The 24,371-nt window shown below is 51.2% G+C and overlaps 1 protein-coding gene across 1 annotated transcript in view; it reads right to left on the reverse strand.

Moving 5' to 3' along the window:
* Positions 1-24,371, reverse strand: part of DSCAML1 (DS cell adhesion molecule like 1) — a gene marked incomplete at its 3' end in the record, with an annotated part of 341,904 nt that overhangs the window by 98,734 nt on the left and 218,799 nt on the right. The window contains exon 4 of the mRNA XM_082626503.1: positions 2,204-2,350. Coding sequence (XP_082482629.1) covers positions 2,204-2,350 — 147 coding nt within the window. The remainder of the gene's footprint in view (positions 1-2,203; positions 2,351-24,371) is intronic.

Consider the following 24,371-nt stretch of genomic DNA (forward strand, 5'->3'; position numbering starts at 1 on the left):
CCCTATGTTTTTCTCTCTCTGTGCCCATGCCTCTCCCCTTTTGTCGTCTGGCTGCCTTCCTATCTTTGCTTCTCCGTTTCTCTATCTGGGCTTCATCTCCGAGTCTCTGGTAGCATCTCCCATTCTCTGCATCCCCACCCGCCATCCCCAGCTGGTGGGCAATGAGAGAAGAAGGAGGGTTAGCATATCCTCCAGGTTAAAGGGTGCCTTTTTTGAGGGACAAGAGTGGAAGTAAGATTAGTAGGATGAAGGGGCTAAATATTCGTGCAGCGGAAAGGAGCAGGCCTGCAGGAGGGAGGATTTCTGTGCCTTTCCCACATCGTATGAAAGGCATGCAAATGAGATGCAAAACACTACACAAACAAGTCCCTATAATCTGGAAGGTAACCACTGACACGTTTGGGAATTGGGCTGCAGATGGCAAGGTCTAGCCACAAAGGTGGGGCCACACAGCACAGCCCCATCTCCTCCCCACGTGACGGCGCAGTTTCCCTTGGCATTAATTCCACAAATATTTACCTAGCACCTACTATGTGCCAGGCACAGGGCCAGGCTCTGGAGACACAAGGGGGAATCAGAGAGCCCGATCCTCACTCTCCTGGCTTCCGCTTTTCCACTCTTGACCCCAAATGCACCAGGCAAATAAGAGGGGGTCCTGGAGAGAGTCACCTGCTGGTCAGGGTTAGTCCTCACCAAACCACAGAATGTCAGAGGTAGACAGAATCTGAGCTGTCACCTAATCTAGCTCCTTTTTCAGAGATCCAGAGACATTGCATGATTTGGTGGGGCTAGTCCCCAAACCCAGATGTTCTGACTATCAGTTCATCTCCCTTCCAAAAGCCACTCTGATCCCACCTCCACAAGAGCAGAGAGTTTCAAACTGCAAGTCACAAATGGTTACGAAGTTATGAAATCCATGTGGTGAGTTGCGTCCAGCATTTAGATAAATTGAAATGGGATAGAATAGAAGATATCAGAGTGCATCGCAATGCACGTGGTAGGAAATACCAGCGTGTGTCGCATAGGTTATGATGTCTGTGGATCACTGTCCGCAGTTTGAAAAGTGCTATCCCGGAGAGGCTTCCTTGAAGAGCGCCAAGTGCCTTTCTTTCTTCTGTGACTGGGGCACGTGTGTGGTGTTTGATTAGCCCCTTCCATGAGGGTGTGCAGCTGGAGGATGCTGGGGTCAGGGGGCTCAGTGTGAATTCTGGCTGTGCCTCCCACTGGTTAAACAGTTGGGGCAAGTTGCTTGGCTTCCCTAAGTTCTGGTTTTCTCACCTATAGAAATAAGGAGCGCAGTGCACACCTGACCAGGCTAGTATAGTGCCTAAGATACAGCACATAAGTGAAATTTCTGGCACACAGGGGGATTCAGTAAATATTAGCTTTCCTCCTTCCATAAGGAGCTATAGTCACTCCAGAATAAAAGTCCTTTATTTAATTCAGAGATTTTTTTTTAACCTTTTGCTTGCCTACTTTCAAATGTTGTGAGGTGGGCTGTAACAAAAGACATACATGTATTCAAAAATAGATAGAATAGAATCCTAAAAAATACTTAGGGACACAAGGAAATACAAAATCTCCCTAATCCAATCCAATCCAAGTGAATCATTGCTATGTTTGCATAGCAGATTGTATCTACGAACTTCCTGGCAGCAAAGGCAAAAAAGAAAAGAGAGGATGGGTTCCATATCCCTCATTATTTGATAAATGGTAAAATAACAATTCTTCAGGAGAGTTAAGCTTTCTCAGGTATAGACTCCTGAAAGAATTTAACTGTAGAGTCCTTATATGAAGGATACCCAAAACCAAACTGGACAAGGTCGCCCCAAGTGGTTTCTGTACCTGTGTTCTTTTTTTTTTTTTTTTTTTTTTTTTTGCGGTACGCGGGCCTCTCACTGTTGTGGCCTCTCCCGTTGTGGAGCACAGGCTCCAGACGCGCAGGCTCAGCGGCCATGGCTCACGGGCCCAGCCGCTCTGCGGCATGTGGGATCTTCCCGGACCGGGGCACGAACCTGTGTCTCCTGCATCGGCAGGCAGACTCTCAACCACTGCGCCACCAGGGAAGCCCTGTACCTGTGTTCTTTAATCTCCTTCTCTGAATCCCCTGAGCACACAGCAGACTCCCTGATCAGTGGTGCTGACATGCCCACCCAGTCCCGAGGGTGGGCTGGTGCCCTTCCTCCCCAGCCTTCTCGCCTACCTGTCACGGAGAGGCGGGCCCCGTTGCTCTGCCGGGTCTCCCCGCTATACTTGTGCTTGGTGATGCAGCGGTAGGTGGAGAGGGCGTCCTCCTTCTGCACGTCAGAGATGTACAGCCCGCCATGGTAAGTAATAAAAAACCTGTTTTCTGGAGACATAATCAGGACACAGTCGATTACTCCTCTAGCTGGGCACACTACCAGAAGCAACTTGGGCCTGCAGGTGGCCTTCTCCTAGGCCAGGACTGCTGCCCAGGGGAGGGGAGGTGATAGGGAAAACAAGGGGGTGAAGCTGATGTAGTGCTGAAGGCAGGGGGGCATCTCTAACCGATGAGGATTTTCTATGTACAAACAAATAGAAATTACAATGATTATTCCTTTAAATGTAGATACTTCAGCTTTTTACAGGAAGATGTTGGGTTTTGGAGTCAGACTAAGATCTGGGTTCCAATCTGACTCTTTTACTTATTAGCTGTGTGACCTTGGGAAAGTTACTTAACCGCTCTGAGCCTTATCTGTGCAACAGGGTGCAAATAATCCTTCATAGAGTATTATTATTATTAGAGTATTATTATTATTATTAAAAAATAATAAAGTGTCTGGCACACAGTAAGTGCTCACTTAGTGAATATCAGTCCTCACCTTTCCCATCTCTTTGCAAGAGTTTGCAAAGCTTTAATGTTCATTGCTTGCTTGTTCTTACAATTGTTTGAGGTGTCATCTCCATTTTAAAATCACACAGCCAGTAAGTGGATCAGAACTCAGGCCTTCCGGCTCCCAGCTCTCCCTTTGCACTGAGCCTAAACACAAGCCTAAATCCCTTTCTCTCAGTTTTCATCATTTATTCACCCAAGAAACAATGATTGAGGCTAAGCTAGGAGTGGGGGCGTGGAGACACAGATTTACTAGGAGTGGGGGCGTGGAGAAACAGATTTACCATACTAATTCATCATACAGTTTTTGATACCATTTTGTTCAAGGCAAAGGTGCCAGCACTGCGCCCTCCACGGTCTCACTGCCGTGACAGCGCGAAGCAGAAAGGACAGAGTAGTTTCACCCATTTAGCTGATTACGAGACAAGACTACACTCCGAGGTAGAGTGGATTTTCTCGTCCAAGGTCCTAAGGCAAACCCTGAACTTGAGCTAGTCAGGGCTGATTTTAAAAGGGGAGAATGTGGACTTGAGGGTTGGGGAGGGGCTTGCATCTGGCTTTGGGACTCTAAGCTCATGGTCTCCCACCCAAGACCCAGCTAGACTGAGATCGAGAAGCTAACCTAGGGTCCCTCTGCCTGCTCTCTAGGGGCACAGCTGCTTCCCCAGGAGGGCATAGCAGACCTTAGGCTGCCATTTTCACCAGAGGGGGCATCAGAATCAGGACAGTGAATAATGACTTACAAGAAAGCTGCAGGGGAGAGGGTGATGCTGACCTCATACAAAGGACCTGCTAACATTGGACTGTCAGGCTTTCATAAGGAAACATTTTGGGTAGCCCCATGTCCTTCAAATCCTATTATTCTGAGGTCTGCTTCCTCCCACCTGGGTGCTGAGTGAGCCCTCTCAACCACTGACAAGAGCCCTGATACTGGCTCATTCTCCTATTAGGAATATTCTGTGGTGTCTCATCCCTCCAAGCACAAGCCCAAGATCTCAGCACCAGCAAACAGAGACCTCACCAAAGGATACTTTCCAACAATGAAAGCTGTAGAACTGCAGGGTTGAAAAGCTGAATGTGCTTGACCACATCTTTAACAAAGTTCCTCTGGCCTTCATTTGAATACCTCCAGGGCTGGGGAACTCACCACCTCATTTAGTGGCCCATTCCAAAGTTGATAGCTCTGACTTTGAGAAAGCTCTCCCTTGCTCACAACTGAGCTCCATGGGTCCTGGTTTCTACTTGTTGGACCCTTCCAGAACCAGCCTAAACCTGTGTTACTGACACACTCCCTCACAAACTGGAAGGCAGCTATCACGCCCTTTGACTTTTCATCAGGCTAAGCAGTCTTTGGATTTTATTTTTTAATTGTTATTTAGTATGGTTTTAAATAACTTCATCAATCTGATTGACCTCTCGCTTAATAAACTTTGGTTTATCTACAAATCTCTGAATTTTCCCTCCCTCCCTCCCCCTCTCCATCCTCCCCTCTTTGTCTCCCTCCCTCCCTCCCATCTCCTTTCCATGTATCTTTGTCCAGGACTAGACCTGCTGTGTGGCAGGCACTTTGCCAAGTGGTGGGGATCCAACTGTCAGCTTATCTGACCAGGGTGGAATAGAGCAGGGCTACCAACTTCCAGCCTAAGCTGCATTAACTTTTTAGGGGAGATTGAGTGGGGGTGGGGAGGCAGACCCATTATACTACTGCTTCATACTCTGCCTGCAACTAAAGGCCCTGGTCGTGTGTCTGCAAGCTGCTGCTGGGCCACTTTCCTTCTCTCCATCCTTGGACACCTGGCCATGTGGGCCCAGGTCCAGGACTTCACACGGATCCCTGCTGAGTGGCATCCTGTTGGGATCTCCCTAGATGAGCACTTGGCCAGCTGGCAGCCTGCCTGGAGCTTGTGGACCCCTGCCGCCCCCTCCAACACGCAGACCACACCTTGTAGACGCCCGCTCAGTGCTGTGGGTAAAAGATGAAAAGGAAGCAGGAGGGAGCCAGGCCCTGCTGCCAGCAGTCAGAAGACCCACGGGAAGCACAGAGAAAGCCTGGCTCCCCCACCAGACTCTGCATGTGCCGTTTTGTCTCCATGTTGTGACATCCCAAAGTCAAATGCGGAAGCTCTCCCGTAATTTATTATGTAACTGGGACTGGAATGCAGAACTACTGGAGGGTGTTGCTGCCAATCAGAAGTATCAGGACTGGAGGCGGTGGTGGCAGTGGGATCAGGAAAAACAGGAAAGACCCTAAAATCAACCCTAGCAACCCACAGGTGCTCCAGCCTGGACAGCTAGGACCCTGTTATCGCCAGAACGACGCTGACAACAGTGCACTTGGCCCTAAGGAATTTTAAGCTGGGGAGGGGTGCTGCTGTGCTGGTGGTGGGGAGCTGGGGTTTCTATAGCAACAAGCAGCTGCTGCATCTGATGTTTCACATCCTTCATTGTCCTCATTTTCCCCCTCCCTTCCCCCCTTCTTGTGCATATTTAATTGCAGTAACATTTCCAGATACAGTGTATCGCTCCCGAAACAAAGGCAGGCCGCAGCCAGGGGGATGCGCAGCAAGCAAGAGGGGAAGGAGAAATCAGGGGTATTATGTTAATCCCCACTGGGGGGGACTTGTGCAACATCAGTTCTGCATGTTTGATGAGAATCAGATGATGGGCCCTGCTGGGGAAGGAAGGAGAAGGGGGCCTGTGGAGTGAGAGGCATACGGTGTGGAGAGCGGAGGAGGCACAGGGAGCTGGTGGGGGGTTCAGAAGGGCCAGGGCTCCAAACACGGCTGGCCTCCAAGGCTGGCTCTAGCGGGGCGCCCTGGCCGTCTGGCAGCCCATCCTCCGCAGCCCAAATGGGACCAGCTATCCTTGGACTGGGTAGAGGAGCCATTATCCCACATCTTGTTTCCTCCTCGGGGAAGGCTGCGTCCACCCGGAGGAGGACAGAGTGGCAGCCAGGACCATACGTCCAGCCCCCAGCCCGAGGCCATTTGGACATGTGCGTCTGGGAGCATTTTTGGTTGACACCATAACTTGGGGGTACCAATGGCATTTAGTGGTCAGGTTAGAGCAACAGCAACTATTCTACCCCAAATGCCAACAGTATGCCCATGGAGGATCACTTTCTTTTAGACTCTAGGACCAGGATATGGAACTGTGTTTAAATGTAGACTCTGCCACTGGCACTGCCTGACTGGTGCATCTCAAAGTCTGCAGTGTCATCTGTAAACACGCCCGCGACCAGAGAAGTGCTGCGAATGGTTAATGAATCCTTTTCTTGTTTTTTGTTTGTTTGTTTTTTTTTTGCGGTGCGAGGGCCTCTCACTGTTGTGGCCTCTCCCGTTGCGGAGCACAGGCTCTGGACGTGCAGGCTCAGCGGCCATGGCTCACGGGCCCAGCCGCTCCGCGGCATGTGGGATCTTCCCGGACTGGGGCACGAACCCGCGTCCCCTGCATCGGCAGGCGGACTCTCAACCACTGCGCCACCAGGGAAGCCCCTTTTTCTTGTTTTTATTATTACTCAAATACTCCAGCCTGCTTCACTATCCTTTTTCCTGGTGATCTGGAGCACAGCTCTCCTTTTTTTTTAAAGCTAAATATTTATTGAGCACCCATTACATGTTAGGCCAAGGGCTTTAGGAACATTATCTCATTTAATTCCCACACCCCTTTGAAATGGTTATTATTGTCGTTACTAACCAAAGCACAGAGAGATTAAATAACCCACTCACAGTCACACAACTAATAAGTGGTAGAGCCTGGACCATTAGTCTACTTCCTATGCTTTTCCAAAGCTCTGTGCTAGGCTGACTCTCCTAGAACAAGAGCACTTTTATAGGGACACACGTTCAGCTGGACTCTGCTTGATTGCTTCTGTTGGTGGGGTCCTCACTTCCTCACCAAGGAGCAGTCATCCATTCAATTCAGTTTGGCTCCATTTATCAAGTCTTTGTGGAGCATCCCTAGGGACTGAACTGGGCTCCATGGAGAAGTCTTGAACTTGGTATCCGCCCTCTGGGATTCCACAGTTAGAAGAGAACATTCTTCCACCAGGAAAGCTTTGGCCTTCAGTGTTGAGGGCTGGTGAAGGGTGGGGAGGGGGCTCGATGGAAGCCATGAGTGAGAAGAGGAGGATGAAGAGGTGCCGAGCCACCCAGCACTGGGGGACAAGCCCAGGGCCGGGACTTAGGAGGCTGAGTTGGAGCCCTAGCTCTGACACTAATGATGGGGTATATACTGGGTTAAATAGTGTCCCCCCAAATTAATGTCGTCCCAGACCTTGTGAATACAAATAGAATCACGTTAAAATGAGGTCATACTGGATTAAGGTAGATCCTAAATCCAATCTGACTGGTGTCCTTATAAGAAGAGAGAAATTTGGACACAGGTGCACACGCACAGGGAGGAGTCCATGTGAAGATGGAGGTGGAGATTGGAGTAATGTATCTACAAGCAAAGAAAAGTCAAAGATTGCCAGCGACCCCAGAAGCCAGGCAAGAGGCAAGGCAGGATCCTCCCCTAGAGCCTGCAGAGGGAGCAGGGCCCTGCCCACACGTTGATTTTGGACTTCTTGCCTCCAGAACTATGACACAATAAAGCTCTGTTACTTTAAGCCACCAGTTTGCGGTAATTTGTTAAGGCAGCCTTGGGAAACGGATACAGGGTGACCCTAGGGAAGTCCAGTCCTCTCTCAGGCCCTCAGTTTTCCCACCCGTACAAAGAGGGAAGGGGTGGAGGAGGTATGTGTTTTTAACCGTGTTTGTACATTAGAATCACCTAAGAAGTTTGTAAAATTAAACTCAGAATCTCTGTGTGTGCCCTGGAAACTGGTATTTTATTTTATTTTTTACTTATTTATTTTTGGCTGCGTTGGGTCTTCATTGCTGTGCATGGGCTTTCTGTAGTTGTGGCAAGCAGGGGCTACTCTTTTGTTGCAGTGCACGGGCTTCTCATGCTGCATCGGTGGCTTCTCTTGCTGCAGAGCACGGGCTCTAGGCGCGCGTGCTCAGTAGTTGTGGCCTGTGGGCTTTGTTGCTCTGCCGCATGTGGGATCTTCCCGGACTAGGGATCGAACCCATGTCCCCTGCATTGGCAGGCGGATTCTTAGCCACTGCGCCATCAGGGAAGTCCCTGGTATTTTACAAAAGCTTTTTGGGTGATGTAATGTGAAGCCAGGGTGGAGAACAACTGGATTAGATAAACTAAGGCCCCTTCACTCTGGAAATGGATGTCTCTGTGATCACACCAGACTTCTCTGAGTTCCATTTAGGAAAACGGAGATAATAAATAGGACTTAGGTCACAGAGTTGTTGGGAGAATTAGATGAAAGATGAGTTACTGCACAGGGAAGTCTCCAGCACGTGAGTGGTACTGGTTAAATGTCAGCACAAGTGGTTCCATCTCAGGGAGATGGTGGGCCGCACACCGCTGGGGGGCTCTCCACCCCTCCCTGTGGCCAGGCTTTCTGCAAAGTCTCCCCCTTCCTCTCAGTAGCTTGGAAGTAAAGGAGGCCCTCCTCGGCAATTCAGAGGCCCTGCACACACATGCTAAGTGAGCCGAGAACATCTTTTCTGTCTTTTTCTAAGAGGTCAGAGAGCTGGGCCTTGGAGACTCCCTAGAGCTGCAGGAGTCCCGGAGAGGTAATGGACGGAAACCTTGGGGCTCCTGGCGGCCTCAGAGGGCTGGGAGAGAAAATCTGTCTTCTGAAAAGGTGGGGTCCTCTCCCTGCCCTCAGGGAGGTGTGAGGGTGAGTTGGTGGGGAGAGGGTCCCGGGCAGGGGAGAGGGGAGGAAGGGTTTGCTGGAAGGTGTGAACTGGATAGATTCCCCCTTCAACCTCTAGAGCAAAGGAAGGGAATTACTGAGTGTAGCAGGGACAGCAGCTTCCTAACTGGCCCTGCCCCTCCTCTGTCTATTCCCAGGAGGCAGCCAGAGTGATGCTTCAAAACCTAAGTCAGACCATGTGGCTCCTTTGCTCAAAACCCCTCAACATTTTCCCATTTCACTCAGTATGAAAACAGTGCCTATCACAAAAATAGGCCCTTGATAAATATTTCTAGAATGAATGAATGAGTAAATGAATGAAAGAAACGTCCCCAACTCTAAGTTTGTTATATCCCCATGTGCAACTCAGAAAAACCAGATCCCAGCTCTAAATTTACCTCTTCCAGGAAGCCTTCTCAGATTAGCCCACTCCCATTTCTGAGTGTTTGTACATCTGGCAAACCTCTTGCCACTGCTAATCACTGTTTCTACTGTATTCAATTAGACCTTTAAAAATAACTATTTTTGAACATTCAGAAGTCAAGATTAAATAGTATGGTAGTTCCTCAAAAAATTAAAAATAGAATTCCCATATGACCCAGCAAATCCACTTCTGGGCATATACCCAAAATAATTGGAAGCAGGTTGTCGAAAAGATATCTGTTCACCCATGGTCATAGCAGCATTATTCACAATAGCCAAGAGATGGAAGCAACCCAAGTGTCTATTGATGGATGAATAGATAAAGAAAATGTGGTATATAGATACAATGGAATATTATTCAGCCTTAAAAAGGAAAGGAATTCTGTCTCATGCTGTAACATGGATGAACCTTGAGGACATTATACTAAGTGAAATAAGCCAGACACAAAAGGACAAACACTGTGTGATCGATTCCACTTATAAGAGGTACTTAGAATTGTGAAATTCTTAGAAACAAAAAGTAGAATGGTGGTTGCCAAGGGCTAGAGGGACGGCAGAACGGGGAGTTGTTAATGTGTCTAGAGGTTCAGTTTTGCAAGATGACAATGAACTTAAACATTACTGGACTTAAACTGAGCTGAAACGTAACTGGACTTAACACTTAAAATGGTTAAGATTGGAAATTTTACATTGTACGTATTTTACCACAGTTAAAATGTTAAAAGTCAAGATTATAAAGAATTGGAATGTGTCTTTGTGGGGTAGTGAGTTTCCTGTCATCAGGGGTAATTCAGTAGAGGCTGAAGAAGCACTTGGCTGAGATATTGCATAGAAGATTTAAGTATTAAGTGAGGGAGATAAATTGATCCTCTTTAAGGTCCTTCCCTCCCAGCAATTTATAAATTTCTAGCTTAAAGAAATCAGAGCAGCAAGACCCCTAGAAGATCATCTACTACAATGGTTTTCAAATCAGTGTGCATGTGCTCATTTCTACCCCAGGGCCTTTGCTGTGACTATTCCTTCTGTGTCTGGAATGCTCTTTTCTTGACTCACCCCTGGACCTGTTCAGATCTCTGCTCAAATGCCAACCCCTTGGAGAGGCCTTGCCTGACCCCTCTATCAGAATTAGGCTGAATGCCACGTTCCTGCCCAATTCCTTACCCTGCCTTCTTGTCTTCAGAGCACATGGTGTTTCTCGTTGAGAGAAGGAGTTATTTTAGTACCCCAGCTCCAGAACGTGCTGGCACACAGTAGATGCTCAGTGAACATGTGTCGACTGAATGAATCCTACAGTAAAGGGGCGCTTCCAATGAGCTGAGACAGCTGGACCTCTAGCCTGGAGTCCTGTCCTGAGGTCCCCCGCACCCTGGGGTCTCCTCCCCCTCTAACCCCCGCTGCCATGCTGCAATGATTTGGGCCTCTGCTCTCCGGTTAGGCCCCTTTGGTCCTTGTCTCGGTCCCCCAGCTACAGGCGGGGACATCAAAACCAGACTGATGGTTTGGAGCGAACAAAAGGGAAATAAACAGATGGTGACACAAGCTGGGCAATCTGGAGCGTACACTCTGGCTGACTCATCTTAAGGGAGAGGCCCGCAGCAGGGGATGACCTCACACTGCCCAGGAGCTCGTGAAACACGTGGGGACCCAGGGCAGCAGGGCCCAGGGAGAAGGAGGGACACGGACACTCCATATCCAGCCAGCCTGAGGCTGGCCTCCCACTGTCCTTCCCTGACCAAGACCTGCCTCTTCCTTAGGTGATTGGAGCAGAAATGCTACCCTCGCCCAGAGGAGAAATTACTAACGACAGAGCCCACTGGTTCCAGGGTGGAACCACATGAGAGTCCCAGGGGCCAACATTCAGACCAGAGGTAATGCAGTACGGCAGTGGCGGCAGCATGGCACCCTGTCCCTCTGCGGACAGGGAAGTTGGAGAACTGAGCTGCCCTGAGTGGCTCTGCCTCTGCCTGCCTGGAGGTGAGCTCAGTCCCCTGGGTCTTAGAGGTCTCCAGAGCTGGGGCCTTTGAGAAAGGAGACCTCGTCCAGGGACCTGCAGCTGTGAACTTCCCATCTCCAGCGCCCTTGGGGACCCCTCCTGGGCAGCGTCTACCTGGGCTGGGAGAGGGATCCAGGCTTAGCCGGTGACTTGCCTTTAGCTGTTTTACAAACTCAGCAGGAAGGACGCCCCAAGGGGCATGAATCAGTGGGTGCCCGTGTGCCAGGCTCTGGGCTTGGCACTTTCCCTTGATGTACATCCCTCTCTTAAGTGTCATCACCGGCCTAGGAAGTGTGTGCTGCTCCTCCTGTTTCACGGATGAGGACGCTGGCTTGCGCAGAGACTCGTCCAGTAAATGGAAGAGACGGTACTCCCACCTGGGTCTCCTGAACACAAATCGAGAGCTGTTTTCCCCAAACCCAGCTGCCAGGACAGCGGGTGCTGCGGTTTGGAGGAGCTCTGGCTCACCCCTTCCCTGCGGGGCAGACTTCTCCATCTCTCCTGGGTAGTGGCCGGGCCCCTTGCTTCTTCTGGAAGAGGTTTCCTTCTCACTAGTCAGGGCAGGAATGGTGGGTGAGCAGAGAGGGTGAGGTGAGACCAGCATACAGGTATTGACTGAAAGGCTGGATGAATGATGTCCATCAGTAGGCTGGTGTGCAGTGAAGTAAAAGGTCAGGGCTATTAGGTGGTCATCCGTTTTGGGAGGACTCAGGGAATGAAGAAACTCTGCTGGCTCTGGGTGCTATGTGTAAGCAGGAGGGCGGGCTCACGGGCAGGGGACTGCACGTGTCTGTGAGGGAACGAAGTGCACGTGCCGGCATGCACACTGCTGGGGAGCTGTGCGTGGGCCTATGGGGCACCACAGGGGACACAGAAGGGGCTGGTGGCTTGGGTGGTGGGGCATATGCTCCAAGGGATGCTGTAGGGAGTCCTGTATTTGGAGTCAGAAATGGGAGATTTGAGACCCACCACCTACCAACTGTGTAGATTTAGGAAAATCCCTTAACCTTTCTGGGCTTCTGTTCTCTCAACCTGACACTGAGGACACTAACCCCTGGTTTCCTCGGCTCACAGGGTTCGTTTGTGGCGTCCACGTGATGATGACCATGAAAGGGCGTTGTGACATATACTGCGCTCTACACGTGTAAGGAGGCGTTATTACCGTAATGTGAAGTGTGTAAAAGCACAGGGAGTATGTGTCCATAACACATACACGGGGTATAGATATTTGTGTAGGTGTTTTGTTGAATGGATGAATCCTGGCAGTAGAGATGATGCTTGGCTCTGGGAATCAGATGCCTTCCTGAAGCAGGAAAACCAGAGGCCAGGGTTGGGGGTTTCTGCTCTGCCCGCCTCCTATGCCCCTGCAAGGAAGGTCCCAGGAGGCAGTGGGAGGTATGGAATGGGGGAGGGGAGGTGCGGAGGAATGGATGGAGCTCTGCCCTGAGACCAGGCTTGGGCCGGGGTCAGAAAAAGCATCCGGTCTCTCTTGCGAGAGAAGAGATGCTTAATCTGTCACAGCCCTAAATTTCCTGGGGTGGCTTCAGGATGCCTCACTTGGCCCCCTGGGGCCTCCCAGTTCCCAAAGAGAAATTGCAGTCAGTAAGGTTACCAGTTACTGCTCTATCCGATAGAGATTTATAAAAACAATGTGGTCACCCTGCCGCTTGGAGCCTGTGGGTGGTGCGTGGACTAATGAGATAACTCACCCCAGTGGCAGGATAGGTGGGGATGATCAGTGCTTCTGGGCTGGCAGGATTAACCCTGCCTGGGCGCCAGCACCAGGGCAGCCTACCGGGAGCTACTTGAGGCTGACTCTGCAGAGACCCTTCCCCCACACCTTTGTTATTCCTGCTGAGGGTGAGGGCCCTGGGGGAACCTGCTAGCCTGGCTTTGAAAAGCCCAAGGGAAGCCAAGGCCCTGTTCTGCCTCCTCTGCTGTCCCTGGACTCTGGACCCCCAGGATTGCAAGCCCTCCACCGAGGCCCCGGAGAGAGAGTTGCAGCATAGCGGCATGTGAGTCTGGAATTTGAAGTCAAGTCCCAGCTCTGGTCTGGCTGGCTTTAAGCCCTAGATCCTCCCTGTTATGGACTGATTTGTGTCCCCACAAAATTCATAGGTTGAAGCCTTAACCCCCAGTGGGACTGTGTTGGGAGATTGAGCCTTTAAAGAGGTAACTAAGGTTAAATGAGGTCATAAGGGTGGGGCCCTAATCCAATATGACAATTCATATAAGAAGAAGAGACACCAGGGATGCACAGGCACAGAGGGAAGACCACGTGAGGACACAGTGAGAGGGCGGCCATCTAGAAGCCAAGGAGAGAAGGCCCAGTAGAAACCAAACCTCGATCTTAGACTTCCAGCATCCAGAACTATGAGAAATAAATTTCTGTTGTTTAAGCCACCCGGTCTAGTATTTTGTTATGGAAGCCCTAGAACATGAATATCCTCCTCCTCCTGCCGTGCTGTTCCCTGAGGACCCTTCCAGTGCTAAGATTCTGGAGTCAGGTCCTGCTCCGTAAGACACTGGGGTGAGGACTGTAGGGTAGGAATGGGGAGGAGGACAGTGACAAGCTGGCCCTGAAGGTCACCAGGTGGACCACAGAGGTGGGGTTCAGAGACTGAGAGCGTGAGGGTGGGGAGACTGATCCCGAGGACCCTGCCCCACCACGGGTACCAAGAGCAGAGGAGGGACGAGGTGGGCAGGGCACCAGTGTGGGGAATGGGCCTTTTTTTTTTTTCCTGTACGCGGGCCTCTCACTGTTGTGGCCTCTGGCTCCGGACGCACAGGCTCAGCGGCCATGGCTCACGGGCCCAGCCGCTCCGCGGCATGTGGGATCTTCCCGGACCGGGGCACGAACCCACGTCCCCTGCATCAGCAGGTGGACTCTCAACCACTGCGCCACCAGGGAAGCCCGGGAATGAGCCTTTGATCACAGATAAGGCCTCGTCCACACTTGCCATCAATCACTCAATCTGATGCGCCGCTGCCTGGGACACTCGAGGGAACACAGGGTCACGCAGCCGGTCTGGGTCAGAGTGGAGTTGTCGGGAGAGGCCTCCTGTCTCCGGGCCCACTGCTCTTCCCCACAGAACTGAATTCAGGCAGAGCGAACACATCTGGGTCACAGGGAGTCTGGATGGATGGGAGGTGGGACCTTTGCTATGGGAGCTTGTACGGGGCATGCAGAGCCACAAACCCTGCCCTGCCCTGGCTGGCTGGAAGAGGGAGGGAAAGGCAGCCAGAGCTTTGACAGGCAACCCGGCTGGAAGCGGAGGTCACAAGTTAACAACTTCCTTGTGGCAGGTGACAGGTCCACCGCCTGCTTTCTGGCACAGGGGCCCCAAGGAAGACACCATGGTCCCACATTCATCTTCAAAGCCTGATGCCAGGCTGGGCAGGGGATTAGCGTGACAGGCTCCGAGTGGGTGGCACAATGTACCGCATGTGTCCCCAGGGGCCTTGGGGAGCAGCCTCTGCCCCTCCCCTGCCACTGCCACCTCTGAGATAAGAGGGCGAGTGATCAGAGAAGAAGACACAGAACTAGGGAGCAATGCCCATTTCTGCCCCGTAGGAGGAATTAGCCAGGTCCCCCATCTTTATCTCTGCCTTTGGGGCTCTACAGGAGATGGGGTTACTGGGAAGACAGGTGTCTCAGGAGGACCCAGCAAGTTGACAGCATGATGGAGTAGAAAAAGCCTGGCTTGAGTCAGAAGTGGGGTTTGAACTATGTTCCCCTCTCGAGCTGGATGATGCTGGATGAGACTCTGAACCTGTTTCCTATGAGAATGAAAGAAGTTAATGTATGTACCCAGCACAGTACCTGGCACAGTTAGGCAGTGGGTTAGTGGCTGTTGAACGACTGAACGAATGAATAAATAAATGAATGTATATCTCTCGTAAGGAGGTCACTCTGAACTTGATTTGGGTCTCAGCCTCCAAGCCAACCTTTCCCATCGCCTCCCAACTGCCCACAACTGGCCTCTTATAGGTGATAGGGTGTAAATTTCCAGGGAGGCACCAGGCTCAGCACACCAGGACCTTGCCGACTGACCACTCTGAGCAGCTGAGATCTAGAAGGGGGTCAAGCACTGTCTCTGGAGCGGCCCCCAGGGAGCTGGGGTCACAGGCGGTGTGAGGATGGAGCATCTTGGGGAGGGGAGCCAGCAGGAGAGCCTTGGTGGAGCGGGACAGGGGGGCAGTGGCTGGTTTTCTCTCTCTCCCTGAGTCCTTTTCTCTAAATACAGCTCTATCTTCCTCCACCACAGGATTAGCACACATCTCTCATTCTCCTATTGCAACAAGATTTTATTTCTAATTATGCTGTAATAAAACTGGAGCGCTCCCAGGCTTCCTTTCAAATGACTTGTACACACACTGCCGATCGGATCCTCTTCGGCCCCATTGTAATAGCATTTCCCTGACATTCATTAGACATGCATGAGAGGGGCGCTTTAAGAATAGAATTGCATTTAAATGGATTTGCTGAGAGAGGAAGAAGAAAAAAAAGAGAGGCGAGGGGAGGAGAGAGAGAGGGAGAGAGGTTTGTTGAACAAACTATGAAAACAAGATGCCATAATAACAGGGTGCTGAAATAAGCCTCTTTCTTCCCCATCCTCCTCCTGTTGCACATGGCAGAGCCCAGCCTCCAACCCTCCCCGTGGAGCCCCCACCCACACTTTTATGGTACCCTCTGGGGGAGCTTCATAGCTCCTGTGCCATGAGTCAGATGCTCATGGTGTAATAGAAAAAACTGTTACTACCATTCGGGAAGGCTGCCTTGCTTTGACAGAACCCCAAAAGCCAGGCTGCCGCCCGCGGGAAGGGGGAGGGATGGTGACCGTCCCTCCAGCGCTCATCTTTTTTTTTTTTTGCCATACACGGGCCTCTCACTGCTGTGGCCTCTCCCTTTGTGGAGCACAGGCTCCCCGACGCGCAGGCTCAGCGGCCATGGCTCACGGGCCTAGCCGCTCCGCGGCACGCGGGACCCTCCTGGACTGGGGCACGAACCCATGTCCCCTGCATCGGCAGGCGGACTCTCAACCACTGCACCACCAGGGAAGCCCTCCAGCGCTCATCTTTAAGGCCCCCACCCCTGTGTCCCTCCCCCTGAATGACCACCCGCACCCCGAACTCCCATGGGCCACTGAGTAGCTGTGATTTTTCTTTTACCCTGGGTGGCTCTGAAGCATCAGGTGTAGGAGATCCATTGTGACCCCAGGGCCTTACTCCCTGCTCCCCTTCCTCCCCAGGAAGCGGACTGTCCCCACAGCATACTGTGTGTGCCATATACAGCCTACTAGGGATCAGAGGCCTACCTACTAGGTGTCTGTACCTACTGTGGTCTCATTTAATTTATTCCCCTCACTATAGCCAGATCCTCTTAAAATGGACATCTGATCATACTGAAAACCATCCCGTAGCTTCCTCTTTTTCTTCGGATAAAGACCAAAATCCTTAACAGGGCAGCCAAAGCCCACCACCCTTCCACTGGCCCTGTTTAGTTCCATGTCTGGCCCTGGCCCCAACTCCAGCCACGCCAGCCTTCCTCTGTCCTCCAGGGTGCCCAGCTCCTGCCTTCCCTCCAAGCCTTGCTGCTACTCGGGACACTTAGCCACCTCTTTCCCAAAGTTTCCACTGACCCACCCCTCGGAGCTCAGCTCACACTTCCTTCCTCCCAAAGACCCTCCCACCGGTCTTCTGTCTCCTGTCCTCTTCCCTGCACACTTGCCACAGCTGTACTGAGTCACTAAAGACCTGACATTGTCCCTAGACTGTAAGCCTGTTGAGGGCAGGGCAGGGTGGGTCCTGGCCGCTGCTCTGGGCCCAGCCCCCCACTCTGGGGTAAAGGCTCAGTACAACGGGATGGAAGCCAGGCATTGTGCCGGGGACTTTGTGATAAGATACGTTAGCTCCTTTCATCCTGCTGCAGGCTTATTGAGGCTGAGGGTTTTTCCTTCCCCTCTAATAGACTAGGAAACTGAGAATCAGAGAGTTCAAAGCAATTTGCCCCACAGCACAAAGCCGGAGCTGTCAGAATCGAAAGCCATGCTTTTGCTATGATACTTCCTGGTACCATGGGCATTCCTACCCGTTCCCTCCCACGTGGACTGCCTCTTACCTCCCCTGCACCCAGCGAGGCCCTTCTCAAACCCTCCTTCTTCTAGAAGTCCCCTTTGAGAGTCCAGCTAGTGCAGGCCCCCTCCCCCTCTGCAGACAGGGCCTCAAGTTTCCCATTTGAATTGTTCCCACCTGTTCTGTGGGATCATTCTTGTATCCCCAATAGAATGCAAGTTCCTTAAAGAGAGTGCGTGTCACTCTTCTGAACCCCCAGTACCCGTGGGCCAGGATGTTGCAAATACACGACCAGTAGAGCATCGGACTGCAGCCAGAAGAGCCGCTCTGCCACTTAGTAGCCACGTGACCTGGAGAGGAGCCCACTGAGCCTCCGCCGCTCGTCTAGAAGGTGGTGCTGATGACACCTACCCCGCAGGGTCACTGCGAGGCCTCAGTGATCTGTGGCAGACGTGGCGCCTCACAGAAGCTCATTTCTCCTCTTGTCCTATTCCTTCCTTGGGGCTCTGTTTGGTGACAATGGGAATGAGAAAGTTGGTCTTACAGTGTCCCAGAAGGGGGTATGGCTAAAAGGGACATGGCACTATGGCCCCTCGAAGCCATCTGATGTGGCTCTAAGGGTGCTGAGACGGCAGGGGAAACCATCCCTCTGTCCTTCCTATGATTGCCTCCAGATCCACCACTTTCCCACCCCCAGGCCTGCCTGGTTCAGAGGCCTCCAGGGTCCACATGCTGCAGAGACGATGCTCCCATGATGAGTGGTCAGAGCACCTGAGGGCCAAGAGCAGCTGGAAGGTCCATCTACCTCTGCCTCCCAGGCCCAGCCCAGGGCATGTTCGTGAGACTGTGACCTCCATGAGGGCAGGGGCTGGCCCCTGTCCACTGCTCCGGGCTCAGTTTTGTGTACAACACCTGCAAGTGGTGATGCTCAAAAAATATTTGTTGAACGAATGAATGAATGAATGAGTGATAAATGGAATGAGTGTATGAACCTCAGCCTTTTATTATTTTTTTTTGCGGTACGCGGGTCTCTCACTGTTGTGGCCGCTCCCATTGTAGAGCACAGCCTCTGGACGCGCAGGCTCAGCAGCCATGGCTCACGGGCCCAGCCACTCCGCAGTATGTGGGATCTTCCCGGACCGGGGCACGAACCCGTGTCCCCTGCATTGGCAGGCGGACTCTCAACCACTGCACTACCAGGGAAGCCCTGAACCTCAGCCTTTTTGCCTCCATGGTAAATACTTAGGCTCTGAAGTCAGCCAGACTTTTGTGGGATCTTGCACATCTTACCTAACCTGATTTCATTTCCTCTTCTCTAATAATAGCTCCAATCAGAGCTGGAGCTGTTGCAAGACTGAAAGCCCCTGGCTGCCGCCTGCACAGCGATGGTTCAATAAGCAATAGCTCTCATTGTTCCATCTAACGTCTACTTCAACCCACTCGGGAGCTTGGAGTGGCCACTCGTGTTCGTGGTTCTAGATTGCTGCAGAGGCAATCCTGCTGTTTTTGAACATCTACCTTTTTTATTTACAGGCTAATCAACAGGACTGGGTGGCACCCCAGTGATGCCAGCCAGGGAGCTTATCAGGAAAGGTAGACATGGTCACAGTCCCATCCACATGTGTGTCTTATCAGCTCTCAAAGCAAGTCTGTCTCATTGAAATGATGCGAACACAGAAGCGCTCTGCCCCAACTCTACTGGCCTATTCATTTTTTCCCCCAAAGCCGTGTAATCTCAGCACCTTTGGGCTCTTAATTACATCCTATGTTCCCGGGAGGCTCCCCTCCCCCACCCAGCCCTCTGTCATCTCTTCCTCCCCTAAACCTGTAATATCTGTACCCTTTACCCGGCTTTCATCATATGCTTGTTTGTACTGTTGATTTAAAAAATGCATCGGTGGCTTGTCTGCCTTGGCAGCAATGCATGGGGGATGAAAAGGGGAGGGTGATAGGGATGTACCTCTCATTTACGGATCTCCATTATGTGCCAGCCAGAGGGCTACATACTTCATGTGCATGGCCTCAGTTTAATCCTGAGAGCAGCAATATCATCCTCATCTTATAGATGAGGAAAGCGGCCTCATGGAGATGCAGAAACTTGCCCAAGTCGCACAGCTAGAAAACAACATAATTGGGATTGGAATCCAGGTTGTGTGACTCCACAGCTGCTCGAGGACAGAGGCCTCAAATCCCCCCACGGGATTTCCACGGGCCTGGCCTGGAAGCCCAAGGTCTGTAATTAACATTAGCCGTTGACAATGGCCATCTTTCAGGGAGGTATAACATTAAACGAGAAACAAGAAACGTAGGTACAGGCTTCCCCCTTGGCCAGGCACACAGTGAGGGCTATGTCTTTGCATGTGTTCCGAGCGTGACACTGGCCCCGGCTACAGCCCACGTCCTCTCAGCACAGCTCTGGCCCTACCAGCTCCCTGGGCACACGCTGCCACCTCCACCTTGTCCAGATTGGCGCCAGCTCCCCAGCTTCCCCACACGCTTGGAATTCTGAGCTCATTCACCAGACAGGTGCAATTTCCCACCTCTCACTCTCTGGCACTTTCTGTGCAATCGATCACAAACTGTTCCCAAATTAACCTAGATTTAGCTCTGGTCTCCCCTCTTCCGACTCTGGCAATTTCCTTCCTACCCCCAGGGTAGGTTTCCTCCCCAGGCTCCACTCCCTGGGTCTCTGTCTCTTCCTGTAAATTTCCTATGGTGCAGAGGCTGGGTTTCTGTCCAGCGTGACCCTCTTGCCCCTGGTCAAGACTATTCTGGACTTGATCTCCTTCTCAGGATGCCTCTCTGCTCTGTCCTTGACCATGGTTTAGGGGCATAGGACAGGCAATTCCTTTCTTTTCCTGTTACCTCTTCTTGGGATTCACCCTATATGCTGAGCTTTCTTTTAATTAATGTTTTGGGTTGAAGGGGCCATAAAGATTCCTCTGCATAAGTCCCTAAAAACATGTAAAGAGAAAGAACTTTGGGAGGGCAGAGATCAGAGGGAATCAGCACAAGGAAAGAGTCTGGGGATATAACTCAAAGCTGAACAAGAATTTCTTGGTAAATCCCAAGAACTGTATACCCCACCCTCAGTAAATTCCTGTCTTGAAAGAGCAGAGTAGGAAAATAGCATGAATTGAGCTCCTACTATGTGTCAGGTACTATATACTCTGTGCGTTACCACGGATGAGCATCATCATCCCCAATGTACAGATGAGAAAACTGAGGCTCAGAGGGGTTGGCCAAGTTGTTGTCTGTGCCACAGACCCAGGAAGTGAACCCTGGTCCAAAGCTCAACACTCTTATCCACTGTGCTAAACTACCTCTGCATTCTCCCCCTCTAGAGTCTTCTGAGGGATGCGCATATGGGGAGGGGTAGAAAGGGAAGGAAAGGAGTAGACAGCGGGGGTGGAGGTGGGGCATTCATCTACCATTCTTCTGCCAGGTAAGCTCCAGCATCAGATCTGCCTCCTTGGCCCATAAGTTAGAGGTAGTTGCTGCCCCAGAACTGGCAGCTGAGGCAGGTAGGAGTGGGGGTGGGAGGGGGTGGGTAACGGCAGCAGAAAATCAGAAAGCGGCTGACTCTGGAGGGAGACAGCCAGTGAGGGCCTCGGGGTAATTTCCCCACAAGGCCTCTGTGGCCCAGCGGCTGTGTGGGGTGTCCTGGCACATCAGCAGTCACGGGATCAAAGAGCAAATAGGAATTAATATCCCTGAGGTGGTCCGGAGCTCCTGATACCAGCAGAAAATTACAGGACATGAGACAGGAGCATTACAGAATGAATGGGAGGGGACAAGAGATTTCCGTGGCAAATCCTGTTAACGAGACAATTTCTTATCAAACTCATTATGCTTTTGAAAGGAGGGAACAAGAAGGGGAAGAGGAGGTAGGGGGAGCGTGTGATGGGGGCTTAGCCCTGGAGAAGGAAGGAGAGAGGTAGGGGAGCCGTGGTTACAGAGACTGCAGGTTCCCGTGAAGTAGGCGTGTGAGTGGCAGGCGTCTGGGGGAAGAGGACTCCGCACCTGTCCCTGCCCTGGAGGCCAGGGGCAAAACCCCTCCCTGATGGCTAAGTCCCTGCTGAGCTGCTGGGAGCACCCTCCCTGTCCCGCCAGTTGTCTGAACCCACAGGTGACCGGAGAAAAGCAGGCTCTCAAACCTCTTTCTTTGACCCTATCTCCATCTCGTCCCATCTCCCATGGGTCAAAGAGGACCATCCCCATCTGTGTAGATGCTGACAAAGCAAAGCACACCTTGGGTCTGCTAAGCACGTTCCTGCTGGCTTCTCACTTCTCCCTGTGGCCCCGCCCCCTGTGAGAGGGGCGAGGATGGGATTACAGGGCCTAGGAAGTTAGAGGGCCCTTTCTGGCACTTCCCAGCTTGGTATTTTGGGCAAATCGCTTAACCTCTCTGAGCAATCATTTTCTCATCTTAAAAATAGAGATTAAATAAACCTTGCCCTACCTACTTCACAGGGTCCTTGTCAGAATTAAAAAGGACAATGTAGGCAAGAGGACCTTGTAATCTGCGAACATTTTACATACACAGAAGTGATGTTTGGAGCCATTTTGAAGTTGAGGGAGTAAGTTAAGTGTCTTGCTGGACGTAACGAGGTGGAAGTGGGAAGCCAGGGCTTGAACCGTTAGTTTCAAATCCAGGGTCATTTCTGCTGCCAGGAAATCACTCCATGGGCTTGTCTTTGACTAGGCAATCACAAGGGACTTCAATTGGCACAAACTTAATATCTGTTTATTAAGGGCCCACGTTGCACTCAATATTCTCCCAGGCTGGCCTGGGGAAAGAGCGAGGTCAAGGACCAAGTCCTGATGCTCAAGAAGCTTGGTGTCCAGGTGGGGTGGAGGAGTCAGATCCAAGGAGCAATGAGAAGAATTCAAGTCAGGGTGCCTCCCTCCCCCCCACAAATACCCAAGGGCACAGTGTGAAGGGCCAGACAAAAAGTCCCATGGATGAGTAACAAAGGCAAAGACCCTGGGCCGACACCATGAGGGAGGGCTTCCCAGAGGACTCTGGACTCATGGTGGGTCCTAAAGGATGTGTGGGGTGTGGAGAGATAACCAGAAGTCAGGGAAACATTAAACAGACATTTATGGAGCACTTACTGTATACCTGGTGCCATGATAAATTAGAGCCAGATACAAAGATGCTTAAAATCTTTTAGAGGTCAAGTTCAAGGTCAAATCCAAGCCCCTCAGCAAATGTTGGCAAGGGTGTGGAAAAGCTGGACCCTTGTACACTGCTGGAGGGAATGTAACATAATGCAGCACTATGGAAAACAGTATGGTGGCTCCACAAAAGATTAAAAATAGAACTACCATACGATCAAGCAATCCCACTTCTAGGTACATCCCCAAAAGAACTGAAAGCAGGGACTCTGAAAGATATTTGTACACTCGTGTTCACAGCATTATTATGCACAATAACCCAAAAGTGAAAGCAACCCAAGTGTCCATCCATAGACAAATGGATGAACAGAATGTGGTCTGTAAACACAATGGAATATTACTCAGCCTTAAAAATAAAAGGAATTCTGACACGTGCTACAACATGGATGAACCTTGAGGACACTATGTTAAGTGAAATAAGCCAGGCACAAAAGGACAAAAAGTGTATCATTCTACTTATATAAGGTACCTAGCATAGCCAACTTCATAGAGATAGAAATTAGGATGCTGGTTGCCAGGGGTTTGCGGGGGGCAGGGGAAAATGGGGAGTTGTTGCTTAATGGGTACAGTCTCAGTTTTTCAAAATGAAACTGAACTTAAACATTACTGTTTAGAGATAGGTGCACAACAATGTGAATATGCTTAAAGCCACTGCACTATACACTTAAAAATGGTTAAGACTGCAAGTTTTATGTTCTGTGTATTCTAACATAACTAAAAATAATAACAAAAGGGCAGATTCTATTGGCACAAACATTTTAACCGTTGTCCTTCCCCCTTTTACCCTGCTAAAAAGATGGATATGTGGCTCAGAAGCACAGAGGCTGTCTTGCAGTCATGAGGATGGCAGAGCGGGAAGGGAAAAGGAGTTTGGTTTCTTAGCAACTGGGCCAGCCCTAAGCTACCTGTACCCAGACTCCATTATGTGAGAAAAACTACTCTCCAATTTGGCTAAGCCATTGCCTTTTTGTTACATGCAGCCAAATACCATCCTAATGGAGACAGTTTCTAAAGCTCATCACCTCTGGCTGCTTCCACCCCTCCTGCCTCTTGTATTACTATCTTCCTGCTCAAACTTCTCTGACATGATGGAACCTTGTATCTCCTGGAAATGCCAGGCTCTGTGCCCTTGTGCACGCCAGGCCCTCCGCAAGCCCTTCCTTCTGAGCGACCTCCTTTATTGTTCCAAAAGCTTCTTCCATGGCTTTCTGCATTCAGGTTGGGCATTGCCCTGGATGGGTGAGTTACCCTTTGTCAGGACTGCCCTAGCACCCCACACCCAACTCTCTCATGGTATTTACCACTTTTCTCGAGAGTGGCTGTGTTCATGTTCTCTTCCCTCTAGACAGCGAGCTCCTAGAAGGTCAAGATCTGTTCAGGTCTGGACCCCTGGTGTTATGTGGCAGGTGCTGGGTAATGATGGGTGGACCAGAACTCTTCTGACTTCCAGGGGTCACAATTGGAGGAGGAAGGTTCAGACCCAGAAGCAGTTCCCTGAGAGGAGGGGCCTGAGGTGCCGGGGAAGCCCAGAGGACCAAGTGACTGTTCTGTCACAGGGGAGGTCACCGTTGAGCTGGGGCCTAAAGGACTCCTCCTGGAATGGCGGTGTCTGCCTCCCGGTGTTGGGGTGAAGGCGTAAGGCATGACAGCGCAGGGAGCCTCTGGGAAGCAAGGTTTTGGGGGGCAATGACACGATGGGGCTACAGTGTCAAGAGCTTGCCTTGTAGCCTCTGCACGGAGGGGCTGCTGAGGAGAGGAGAGGAGAAAGTGTCATGCTGGGGGCTCAGGAGCCAGGCACAGAGTCAGCGCTGCATACCTGTCAGCTTAACCACTGTGATCAACTCTGATTCATGGAAAGCTCTCCGGCAAAGTGTGGAGGATGGCGGGGAACCGGGTGGGGGTTGGCAGCAGAAAGACAGTCTGAGCTTTTGCAGGAGTCCTGGTGCCTGATAGACGAGGAGCAGGGGGAGGAGGGTGGGGTCTGCAGGAGAGAAGAGGAGACTGCAGTCTAGGGCCAAGACCTGGCTCTGTCACTTACTGATGTCACTTAGGGCCAGTTTCCAATTCCCTTGTGCCCGTTTCCACAT

The sequence above is a fragment of the Mesoplodon mirus genome, assembly GCF_964341445.2.
Source record: "Mesoplodon mirus genome assembly, chromosome: 7".
Lineage (NCBI taxonomy): Eukaryota > Metazoa > Chordata > Mammalia > Artiodactyla > Ziphiidae > Mesoplodon > Mesoplodon mirus.